Consider the following 12,606-nt stretch of genomic DNA (forward strand, 5'->3'; position numbering starts at 1 on the left):
CTGGAAGAGAAACAAAAGGAAGAAAAGTCACACCTGCCTGGAATTCTCCTGGAAGAAGATCCACTGCTATTAAAGGTACAAGCACCGCAATGGCTGCGTTCCATACCTTTCCAATTGGCTCTCCTCGGGACATAAAAGAGACACTGTTTTTAACATAGGCCTCCAGCTTCCTCCGCTGGGCTTCTTCCAGAGAGAGATCCCATTCAAACCTGTTACAAGACCAATGCATCAAGTGGGCACTTACTGCTTTACTGAAGTAGCCTTTAAAAATCCTTAATGATCCTAGGTCCCTTTTGGATGGCTCGCCTTAGAGGTATAATGAATGAAATAAAAGGATAAGGGCCAGGGTCATTTAACAAAATTTACCTCTAATATTTACCTTTTAATCACCAGAATTGTTGCATCAGTGTGCATTTCCCTGTATTCTGATTGGACTATGGCACCTAATTTCTATCAGTAACTTGAAGAACAGAAACCCAGAGTAACATTTACTTTGCATGAATTAATTCAATGTGAGTTCATGCTCCAATCATGTCTTAACCCCTTCAGTGTATGAACACTTTTAAAAATACGACGAATAGCAAATGTTGCTCTAATTAAAAATGGGCAAATGGATCGGAAGGTTCGATTTATGTCAGTGAGGTTCCCAGATCCCTACTATGTATTCTTTCCTGTATCAAGGGTGACCTTTTCAAAGCATACCCCTACTCCCATATTGCTGATTTCTCCCTTACTTCTCATTGAAATCAGGATTCAGGGTTTTCTTCCGTACAGTAGTCTTTTTCTTGGTGACACGAGATTTGTCCGGCAGCAGGATCAAAGAGACGTAGGGATCAGGAGCATCCCTGCTGTTTGACTTGAGGTTTCTGGAATGTGGTCAAAGGAAATGGCTCTTTAAAAAACAAGTAATCTATCTAAATGATTTAGAACAGGGGTCTCCAACCTCCGGACCATGGCCCAATGCTGGGCTGCAGCCCATTCAGAAACCAGGCAGCGGAAGTGGCGGGTGAGTATGCGCGAAGCTGCATTTGTGAAAAAGGCACACACACAAAACCATTCCTCTCACCCACCCACCACTGGCCACTCCCGTTTCCTCTGGTCCACTGAGCTGGAAAGCTTGGAGACTTCTGGTTTAGAAAGTAAATAGCTAGGAATCGTTTTAAGATAAACTTGGTAAAGAAAATCAACTACTCAAACAAGGGGAAACCATAGTTATTTAATAAAACAAGCCCCTTCCCTCCTCATCCATCTATTTTATCATCATTTGTTGAAAAAAAAGCCATAAACCACCTCTTCTGAGGCGATGGTGGCTCACCACAATATTCATACACAAGTGTTTTTCCAGAGCGTGCTGCAAAGCCAACTGTGCCTGTTTGTATTGTCCTCGGAATCATCCCAGATGTAATAATCTGCATTCAGCAGGACTTACTTATTATTTTATAATGTTCTCAGAGAATGTTGGTGGAAAGTACTAGACATCCACTAGTACTCTTTTGAAGCCAACAAAATCCACATTTGGGATAGAGAGGATCGCCGGTTTAAAAGAGCAGCCAACGAGCCCATTCATGTTAACTTTGAGCAGCCTTCTCTCAACAGAGAGGGAAGGATGAAACACCACCTATCCTCAGTCTGCCACACAGCCCTTGCAGCACAACAGTTCCAAGGAGATCCCACAACCTTTTGTACTCTGATTTAGGTGAGCCTGAGAGCAAAGGTTAACCACTCAGTGGCCTCAAGAACTCTCAGGGAGAGTGCTAACGACCAGATGACTGCAAAGAAATGCATCCTTCAAGTCCCCCTCCCCCCTCCCCCAACGCTATCTGGTCACAATTTATCCTTCCATCCCCTCACCAGTCTCAACTGTTAGTACCTATCCTTCCATTCCCCCACCCCTCCCCTGCCATCACAACTGATGAAGCATCTTGGATGAGAAGTGAAACGTTTTTGTTCTTTTTCTTCAAGGAAAAAAACAGTATAGTTGCCTTTTTGAACAAGCACCTTTGAGACAACTATGATCTGAATGACTGAGAATCTCCACAGACTACTAACTAGACATCCAGAAGGAGTGATCAAAACAGAACAAACATTTCCTACAATTAGGGGGAAATGTTATCCAAAATGATGATTTAAATGATCTCCATGTTCTTTAGGTATAGGAAAAAAAATCTAAGCAATCATTCTGGAGGTTCGTACCAAATTCACTTTTTGTTTCTCCTTTCCTCAAACAAATCCATCCTACGGTTGTTACCTGCAGGCATGTATGATCACGATAAGTTTCCTTGCATCCATGTTGTACCAGACAGTCATGTGCAGCTGTCCCAGAGGCGTGTCTGCTAGCTCCAAATTACTGCAGGGCAGAAAGACAGAAGGGCAGAGCAATATTACAGAAACTCAAAAACAAAAAACCTGGATCCGGTGTGAGGAAAAGGGGGAGTATTATTACACCCCTTAGTAGCACATGCAGCTTGAGAAACATAATGCAACCATAAGGAACACTGAGGGCAAACGGAGAGATGGACAGGAAGATGCCGTTTGAAAGATCAGAACCAATAGGATGGGGGATGGGGGCATAAAGGCAGGAGGATTTGTTCTCCACTTGGCAAGAGAAATATGGAACTGAGGCAGCAAACTGCATCGGCGATGAGAATGGTGGCAGGTCGCAGTGGCGGCCTACGTAAGGCAGCTATGAGGAGGGCTGAAAGCAAAAGCCGGAATGTTTTCTGCAACTCTGAGGACTGCAGGGGGAGGAGTAAACTTGCTGGAATTCCCAAAGCCCAGCTGAGCAATGTGCTGCAAGACAAAACAGCAGAAGAGAGCTCACCTTTTAAAGCATCAAATTATTACGTACATAAACAGCAAGCGTTGTCTCTCCCTTTCTGGTAAAAAGCTCCACTCAACCGATCTGCATTAACAAGAGGTTATTCAAAAGCCCACAGTGCACTGCCTTCTGTGTCCTAGGTTCTGTTGACCCTGACTGGATTTCACGGAGGTCAGCTTTCAATTTCCCCACCCCGCTGGCGTGAAAAGACATTTAGGACTGAAAATCAGGTGAAAAGGGGAAAAATAGAATTTCAAGGGAGGAATTACATTTTCAGGCTATCACACTCAGCACTGATTCAACAACAGGGCAGCCTTTTTGCTCCTGAAGGCTGCTTCAGAGGCTCAGAGGAAGAACAGGGGTAACAGGTGCTTCTACAGATACTCAGGGAGGCCCACAAACCAACCTCTTGCTTAGAGACTGTCAATTTTTTTAAAAATAATAAAATTTATTTATTTATTTATTTACAACTTTTATATATTTCTATAGTCTCTAGGTAGTGACTGGAAGAATCTCAAACAATAACAATTACAGTAGAAATAGCAATAGCATGTAGACTTATATACCATTTCACGGTGCTTTTACAGTCCTCTCTAAGCAGTTTACAGAGTCAGCATATTGCCCCCAACAATCTGGATCCTCCTTTTACCGACCTCAGAAGGATGGAAGGCTGAGTCAACCTTGAGCTCGTTAGGATCGAACTCCTGGCAGTGAGTAGTGAGTTAGCCTGCAATACTGCATTCTAACCATTGTGCCACCACGGTTAAATGTATGGTTGACATTTAACAGAATCTTGCAAGACTCAAAGCATTTAAGCCCTACCCTCTTTTTAGTCTCTGGAAAACTAAAGAAGGTCCTCTAAGCAGTTTACAGAGTCAGCATTTTGCCCCCAACAATCTGGGTTCTCATTTTACTGACCTCGGAAGGATGGAAGGCTGAGTCAACCTTGAGCCTGGTGAGAATCGAACTGCTGGCAGTTTTTTTTTTTTTTTTTAATTTGATTTATATGCCGCCCTTCTCCGGAGACTCAGGGCGGCTTACAATGCGTTAAGCATTGTTGGAATAAGCCTGCAATATTGCATTCTAACAACTGTGCCACCATGCCGTGATTGTGGAGAGAAGCCAGGGATGTGTGTGTGTGTGTAAGAAGGGACTTCGTGCAACCTCTTGCTTAGGGGTTGTCAATTTCTTACAGTAGAAAGCCAGGGAATGTGTGTGTGCACGCATGCGCGTGCACACACACATATATTTTACTGGTTTCCTGCCATTACTAGCACCTCATGAACTGGATGGTAACCCAGGGTACCGTATGCTTCATTTATTTGGAGCTGCAGCGGATTAGCACAGCAGTCTCTCGAGAAATTATCTTGAGAGAAGAAAAGACTTTCTTCAGATCCAGAATACTTGGCTTTGTGCAAGAAGAGACCATAGAGCACTCAACCCAAAGAGGAATCGTCTCACCCATCTGCAAGGATTCTGTATTCTATGCAAGGAGTCCTCCTTACCTGTTGGCGTGGGGGATCCGCTGGCGCAGCTCTTGCAAGGAGCCAGAGTCTCCATCTTCTCTGATATACAGCTCAGTCTCTGACCCCTTCTGGGAATTCTCCTCATATTCGTCCCCTGCTGCAGCATGGAAAGCCTCCACCCCCGAGTGCTGAGAAATCAGAAGCTGTGGAATTGAGAGCAAGGCACTTAGAGCCTGCTCTGCCATAGTCCAGACTGGCTTCCCCCCGCAACCCCACTCTTAGAACTTTGAGGTAGTCCAGACAAGAAGTACAATTGGAGCCTCAGCATTATCGTTATTGTAGCACTGAGCAATAGCGCTTAGACTTATATCCTGCTTCATAGCGCTCTACAGCCCTCTCTAGGCAGTTTACAGAATCAGCATATTGCCCCCAACAATCTGTGTCCTCATTTTACCGACTTCGGAAGGATGGAAGGCTGAGTCAAGCTTGAACCGGTTAGGATCGAACTCCTGGCAGTGAGTAGCAATACTGCAATACTGCATTCTAACCACTGCGCCACCACGGTTAAATGTATGGTTAACATTTAACAATCTTGCAAGACTCAAAGCATTTACGCCCTCCTCTCTTTTTAGTCTCTGGAAAACTAAGGAAGATCCTTTCTAAACGTTTCTCACACTTTCCCCCCATATGCAGACTGAGCTGCCTCTTATCAAACCATTGCCATGGCTGTGGGTCTTCCTCCTGCCTCCCAAGGCCATTCCCGCACACCATCACAGCCACTTACCCCAAGCTTTACTCGCATCAAAATCTGGCTAGCAGGACCAGAGTTGCTGAGTTGGAACCAGCGGTCTAGGACGAGCTCTTCTGCAGCTAGCAGTTGTGACAGTGGGAGCGACAGTACACCCAGGCTGTGCCCATCATCCTTGATCTGTGAAGTAGAAATAAAAAGCAGATGGCAACCGTCTGTACCAGGTGGGCAATTAATTTTCCCAAGGAGCCCCATGAGAAACTAGGACTACTGTGGAGAGACGTGGCCTGCTCCCACCAATGCCGTGGGCCAGAAAGGAACAGCTGAAGGACCAGATGTGACCCATAGGCCGTAGAGCGCCCAGGTCTGGTCTACGCATACAGCTGTGGAGTAGAGAGACAGAAGTTATGCATCCAAGAAGGAATCCTCTCCTAGCTTCCAGGCTTTTGAGTTGGAAAGAGGCAGCCCTTCTTGAAAGATAAGGAGCATAGCTTCTGAGAAGATACAGTTGAGTCTCCACTCCCTTTCCTTTAAGCTGCAAAGAGATTATTCTCCTTGCCTCTTAAAAGATCCTGTGGGAAGAGAAACGTGGTCATGAAGAGAGTCTCCTCTCCCAATTTAAAGGTTCTTTGCAGCAGCTTGTTTTGAGGTTTTTGGCTCAAGGGTAAAGATGAGCCAGTTCTTCTTCCCTTCAGCAAGCTTCCCACTCTAGGGAATTCAATGAAAGCCTTGCAAATCTAAACTATTATGCACTATAGCCTTCCTAAGCACCATAGAGGATAGCAGAGCTGCATATCATTTTTTGCATTTCTTCAAAATGCATATAAATAAACCACATGCTGCCTCAACTTTAGCCATTCAGTTTCTACAGCACTCTAAAAAATTTACTGTCATTAATGTTCTTTTTTCACAGAAAAAAATATTTTAAAAAATTTCGTTAATATACTAGCCAAGCCATATTCGGAAAAATAATTCTTGAAGGTACTACATGTTAAGAATTCGAGGGATGCCACTGATAGAAGTTATATTCTGTTCATCCTTAAAGTTATCAGAAAGTTAATAAAGACTAAGAGAACTTACCATATTTTTCGGAGTATAAGACGCTCCGAAGTATAAGATGCCCCTAGCTTTTGGGGAGGAAAACAAGGGAAATCTGCCTCTGCCTCCCAGCAATTTGTCTCCTTGCAGCAAACAGCAAACAGCCTCTTTCAGTTTCAGTTTCAGCACAGCCTGATTAGCACAAGCAACTGATTGTCGGTTGGATCAGCTTCCCAACGATCAGCTGTTTCAAGCTGCAGGGATTGCCATAGCCTATTGCTACCGCCGCGCGCCCCATTTTCGGCCTCTGCATCACATTTTTTGCCTCCGTGCACCCCGTTTTTGACCTCCGTGCACCCTGTTTTTTGCCCATTCCAATCCCCGCCATTCGGAACGGGCAGAAAATGGGGCGTGCAGAGGCCAAAAATGGGGCATGTGAGGCGGCAATAGGCTATGGCAATCCCTACAGCCTGAAACAGCTGATCGTCGGGAGGCCAATCCAACTAATAATCAGTTGCTTGTGCTAATCAGGCTGTGCTGAAGCTGAAACTGAAGCAGGTTGTTTGCTGTTTGCTTCAAGGAGGCAAATTGCTGGGAGGCAGAGGCCAAAAGGTGGGTGCCGGTGGGTTGGCGGGGCTACATTTGGTGTTTAAAACGCACCCTAATTTTCAGCCTCTTTCAGGGGGGGAAGTGCATCTTATACTCCGAAAAATACGGTACTTGCCAATTCTCCCACCTATAACAGAAGTATATTCAGAACAGTTCACCTGTTGTTGTGGCAGGTGGAATGCCACAATGGCATTGCTTCAACAACTTGGTTTCCACGTTTGAAGTTTAAATTCCCACTATCAAATCAAGGGACCCAAAAGTTCTCTTCAGTAGGATAATCAAGTAAATGGGAGTCCCACTGTTTTGGTTTGGCACATGTGGGTGGTGAAGCAGAAGAGAATATTTGTGGGGAAGAAGTGCCCAGGACACCTACCTGCAACTCTAAAGATTCTGCATGTGGCCTCTTGATAAGGAAGGAGAAAGCTTCATCCCACATGGGCTCTGCTGTCTGAGGGCAGACCTAAGGGCAGATACAAGTCTTACATTTAAAAAAATACAACAGAAGAGAAAGATAGCATTTGCTACACAATGGCTTAAGAACTCGCACAGAATATGACATCCAATCAAAAGAAAAAGAAGTCAGTTATAACTCAATGAAGCATGGACAGATAATCAAGACTGATCTAACATGGCAATATTCCAGATTATGTCTGCCTTAAGAGGTAGACAGCGCTGTTTTTCTCTTTGATATAATAATTTTCTTTCATGGTTAAGTAATCTTATATAAAATACCTATCAGTCCTTAATTAAAAATTATCAATTGCATAGTGGAGTTTCCAAATATTTCTTTAAAAAAAGTCTCCTTCTGCAATCGTTCACTGGTGGTAGTGCCAATCCCTATTGTAAAATCTGGAGTTTTGGCCATTCTCTTTCCTCACCCATTACTTGTCCTTCTGCCTTCGCAAGGCATTTAACATATATATTTATGATAACCAATTTGAGTCAGCCCTATTTTATTTCTTTTGGAACCAACAACCAATTGCTTTGCATATTTAATATGGAAGCTGAGAGATCCAATCTTTTGTGGCTTTATCGCTAGAAAACATTCTCCTCCAAGTTACATAGGAAATCTTTATATAAGAAAATGCATGTATGTGTGTGGGTGTGCGCACACACCTGTTCATATGCACAAACCCTGGTTTTGCCACAAACCTCCTCATATTGCAGCTTCCTTTTTTTCTCCCCTCTGCCTTCACTTCACCATATTTGTTAGTCCTCTCAAAGGAAAGAGAGGCGAAAAATCACTGAGAGGAGTTTCCTAATGAAAGTAGTAAATTAGCAATTGCCTGCTAACTGCAATATGTTCCCCTCCTTTGAACTAGTTGCTGGAAGGAAAAATGAGGGAAGAGTGGGAGAAAAATGGATAATGAAAAAACACGCCAGACTGCTTCTGGAACTGATCATAAATTCCTAGGCTGAATAATAGCATTTTACTTGTTACTTCTAAAAGCACATGCATATTGCCTGGCTTCTATTTTAAATCCACCACTATTCAGTCAACATTGTAGTAAAAAAGCCCTCAAAGGAGACCCTGGATGTATTCCCTATCCCCATACTCTATTCTAAAGCCATGATTTACTACCCACTTTCAACATTATTGTTTCCTTCTTCCCCTTGTCATTACCTTTGTCTTATAGGAGATACCACGGACAGACAGGCTGATGTAAGGACTTGGCGGCTTCGATCCCTTCCGGAGCTGGCGAAATGGGAAAGAGAAAGTTGGTTGATATTCTGCTATTAAGGATATTCACAGGATGGCCCATTACAAAGACTTTTGTGCATTGGGGGTGCACAGAAGCATGTGGTTAATTTTGGCCTGGTGTCTCTCTGATATTTCAAGAGTATTCTGTCACAGGGACAGCAGAAGAGGAGTATTTGCATGTAGAACTGTCACTGCGTGGATTGGGGAGTCATCGGAATTGAAAAGGAAGAATCGCTATTATATGAGTATACTTAATAAATAACATAATTTACTACCATCTATGCAATATCCCATCTATATACTACTAAATCTCATGACCTTTAACTGGGCAAAATGGTTCATCAGAGGGCAACAATTTTTCAAGCAATGTACCTCAAATGGGCTAACTTACAGAATGTGTCTAAAATCCAGGACCTCCCAAGAAAATGAACTACCAAGAAAATGAAATTTGGGAAAGTTGTGGCTGCCTACAAGGCTACTGGCTACTGCTGCAGTCATGTGAACTTCGTTTTTAAAGTTTCATAACAATTTCCCGGCCAGTCTTGCAATCCCTTGCTCCTTCTCCCATCCAATAACAGTCATGTGATAAGGTCACACTAAAGCTCATACAATCAGGTGCAGTCACATACTGTAGTGACCTGTTTAACAACTGGCACAATTTATGACTGTAATTCCAGGCTCATTTACAGTCTTAACTCAAGGACTACCTGTATACCATAGGGTACAAGATTGATAAGGACTAGATTAAAGCAAGTGAATACAAATATACACACACACACACAACGATCAAATGGGGAAAGGATCAGACTTCATTCATCCTTCCTAGTATGTTCCAGTTCAGCTACCAAAATGCTTTTGCTGTTTGGAACAGGGCTAATATCTGGATTAGCTAGGCTCTGAATCAATGGCTGAGTGGGCTCTGAATTCAAGTTTTCCTGGTCCATGAAAAACAGTGTTCCAAACTCGTTTCTGCTAGTGTTTTTCTCCACTGTATTGCTCAGAAGACATCAGCAGCTCCGAGTTTCTGGTCATGGATTATTTAGCTGCAATAGCCACTCCGAGAACTAAGAGGCATCTCGTGCAGGGAGTAACATTTTCCTGGTACTCACTGGCAAGTCAGCTGCTCTGTCAAGGAAGACAGAGAGGAGGGCAGAAGACAGTTCTTCACTCTTTGGGGTCTGGATCAAGCTGTTCACTCTCAGAACCTGGAAAAGGTGATCAACAGTTAGGACAATATTTAAGTATTTTACCACCCACCATTAGAGGACATTTTGTAAGAATATTGGTGGATGGGCTTATTTCTTCCACGTGTTTCTTTCAAAGCAACAATTATTATACAACACCTTGGTAACCCACATCATGCAATGGCTCATCACAAAAATAGCCCTTTTCATATTCAAGAGAACATGCTGCAAGCAGGAAAAACTGAGGTGATGATCACTTGCTCGACTTCACACACCATCAAAGCCAGGGAGGTGACTGTGAGAACACTTCCTCCCAACTTCAGAGTTTAGGGCCTGCGGGTGACCTATAATCCTTCTCGCAGCTCAGTGTCCCTCAGCTGTCTGGCTTTGATCACAGTTATGGCAAAACAAGCAAAGCCAAAGGACAAGACAGTTTTGTTGATTCCCTAAGAAGGTGTTCAGATACTGTGTTCAGATACAAATGACCTCTGATTCTGGTTTTCACCATGCTTTTCATAACCCATCAAACGAAGAAGAGAAAAAAATAAACAACCCCTTTCACAACATGCTGATTTGTACTCCTAGATATGAAAATCTGAGAATGAACCATAAATGGTGGGAATGGCATTGCTGTTGTTATTGCATCTGAATAGTTTAACCTCTTTAAAAAATGAATAACTTTCTTCCCCACCTCCCAATTCCAGTCAATCCCTCATGGCATTCTCTTTCTGAAAGCCTCTGTTACCTGCTCCAGCTCTGCGGCACTGGGTATAGGGGGCAGGCACTCCAGTTTCACGTGGAGGCGTCCTGATTTCACGTCTTCTAGAGGGAGCCACTGCAACAGGAAGGAGGTAAGAGCGTTTGGTGGCTGATCAGCATGTCCTCAACCCTGCTCATTGCCATTAAGAGAGTCTCTTTTTATTTAGTTCTTGGTCAGATTTATATACTTCCTTTAAGACTTCAAGATGATTCCCATGGATATCGTCCTTCCTTTTTCCCTAGACAAGAACATCCTTGCAAGGCAAATTGGGCTGAGACAGAGCAAGTGGTACAAAGGGTAGATGTGAACCTGAGTCTCCTCGGTCTCCTCACGTCTAAAGGTAAATATGAACCTGAGTCTCCTCACGTCTAAAGGTAAATGTGAACCTGGGTTTCCTCAGTCTCCTCATGTCTAAGAGTAAACATGAACATAGGTCTCCTCAGTCCCAGTCCAATTCCTTATCTGCTTCCACACACACAATCTTACCTCATCTACAAACTTGTTGATTAGCACACGCTTCAGAGGGATCTTGCACCTGGAGGAAGGGGAAAGTTACAAGAGTCACAGCATTAAAAAAGGTATTTCTTCCTCCTTATCAAAAGTAACCTTACTGGGAGCTGAGTGAGAGGCCCAACTCCCCAGGACTAGCTTTCTCTGCCAAAAAAAAAAAAAAGAGTAGACAAATGTGACCATGAGATTAAATCTTTCAGAAAGGAACAGGGAGATGTAATAATCCCTCTTCTATTCCATGCAAAATCTGGGATAACTAAATGCCTTCTTTGCCTTCCCATTCAGAATGGAGGGAGCAGTGATCTTTTTTTGGGTCCAATTTTTTTCCTGGCTCTAAACTTACCTCCCCAGGAAATCATCTTTGTCAACATCTTTATCGTACAAGTCGAACTCTACTTCCTGTCCTGGGATGTTACTCACAATGACCTAGGAAAAAAAGTGGACTGTTGTACAGAAGAAAAGCTGGTAGCAGTGATCGAAGTAGAGTCTTTAATGAAATAGGAGTGAAAGAAAGCTAATATTTGCTCTGATTCCAGCTCTCAAATTATTCAGTGTATTAAACCAACAATGAAAAAGCTAGGAGGTAGAACCCCATATCCTGGAAATTGGCCCTCTTCTTTGCAAAGAGAAAGGGTTGAGATTCAGTTATTCGTTTAGTTAATTAAATGGTTAGACATATCTAGCCAGTAAATAAAGAAACATCCCTTTCTCATCTTCTCATCTTTCCTATTACCTTCTGTTGGTATCTTATGATTAATGATTGTAGCTATGATCTATGCTATATGATCTATCACTTTGCTGTTGTATGTAGATTGAGAGTTTATACATCGGAGACAAATTCCTTGTGTGTCCAATCACAGCTGTCCAATAAAGAATTCCATTCCACTCCATTCCACTCCATTCCACTCCATTCCATTCCATTCCATTCCATTCCATTCCATTCCATTCCATTCCATTCCACTCCACTCCACTCCACTCCACTCCACTCCACTCCACTCCTTTCAATTATCAATTCAAGATTCATGTTGTGAGGAAGGCAGGGATTAGTTGCATACTACTTATTCCCTTTTGCAGATGAGAACATCTACCCAAGCTTGATTGATTTCAAAGTCTAACAAGGCTTTTGCATGGGAGACTGTCAAGAAATCTAAAGATTATAAGCTAACTTGGGAATTAAAAAAAAATCCAACAGCAAACCCTAAATTAAAACATCCATGAACACATCAGTGGCTGATTCTTTTTCTTTATCTTGCTGGTTGTGAAAAGGTTTCTCAACTCGCCCTGGTTTCTACTTTGCTACCTATGAATATAATTTCTTTAAAGTTTTGGTAATAAACCAAGGTTATGCACGGAGAATGATACTGCTTAGAATTTCTAACTTGCAAATACTTTTCAACATGCCAATGGGAAAAAATAGTGGAAGAAATATTCTGATTACTCATGCACAGAGGCTTCATGGATGGGGAGGGGGGAGGAAGGGGGGGAATGGAAATAATCAAATAGACAATCCAAAACTACCTGGATTTTGGTTATTTGATTTTTGTTGTTGCTGGGAGAGCATTAAAGAAAAAAAACAACCCTATTACTTTCCAGTGAGATTTGAATTGTTCTGGCATTTGGGACATGTAAAAAGCACTGAAAAAACTGAATCCCTCCTGGAGTTACAAGGGATGTCAGAGTTGGATTTAGGTACTTTAGTTGCCAGCTCTGAAGCCATTTCAGAGCAAGGCTTCCAAATGCTCCTCTGTGACAACTTTGGATGAGTGGCAGC

The 12,606-nt window shown here is 42.9% G+C and overlaps 1 protein-coding gene across 1 annotated transcript in view; it reads right to left on the bottom strand.

Annotated features, from left to right (window-relative positions):
• ESYT1 (extended synaptotagmin 1) overlaps positions 1-12,606 on the bottom strand; it is an 82,110-nt gene that overhangs the window by 5,968 nt on the left and 63,536 nt on the right. Inside the window, exons 19-29 of the mRNA XM_070937852.1 lie at positions 11,179-11,261; positions 10,812-10,860; positions 10,311-10,400; positions 9,491-9,586; positions 8,304-8,375; positions 7,053-7,139; positions 5,069-5,212; positions 4,324-4,487; positions 2,249-2,347; positions 735-866; positions 107-209 (exon numbers count right to left, since the gene is read on the bottom strand). Of these exons, the coding sequence (XP_070793953.1) occupies positions 107-209; positions 735-866; positions 2,249-2,347; positions 4,324-4,487; positions 5,069-5,212; positions 7,053-7,139; positions 8,304-8,375; positions 9,491-9,586; positions 10,311-10,400; positions 10,812-10,860; positions 11,179-11,261 (1,119 nt within the window). The remainder of the gene's footprint in view (positions 1-106; positions 210-734; positions 867-2,248; positions 2,348-4,323; positions 4,488-5,068; positions 5,213-7,052; positions 7,140-8,303; positions 8,376-9,490; positions 9,587-10,310; positions 10,401-10,811; positions 10,861-11,178; positions 11,262-12,606) is intronic.

Source organism: Pituophis catenifer, unplaced genomic scaffold (assembly GCF_029215685.1).
Source record: "Pituophis catenifer annectens isolate HBS135680 unplaced genomic scaffold, rPitCat1.0.hap2 SCAF_2, whole genome shotgun sequence".
NCBI classification, from domain to species: Eukaryota; Metazoa; Chordata; class Lepidosauria; order Squamata; family Colubridae; genus Pituophis; species Pituophis catenifer.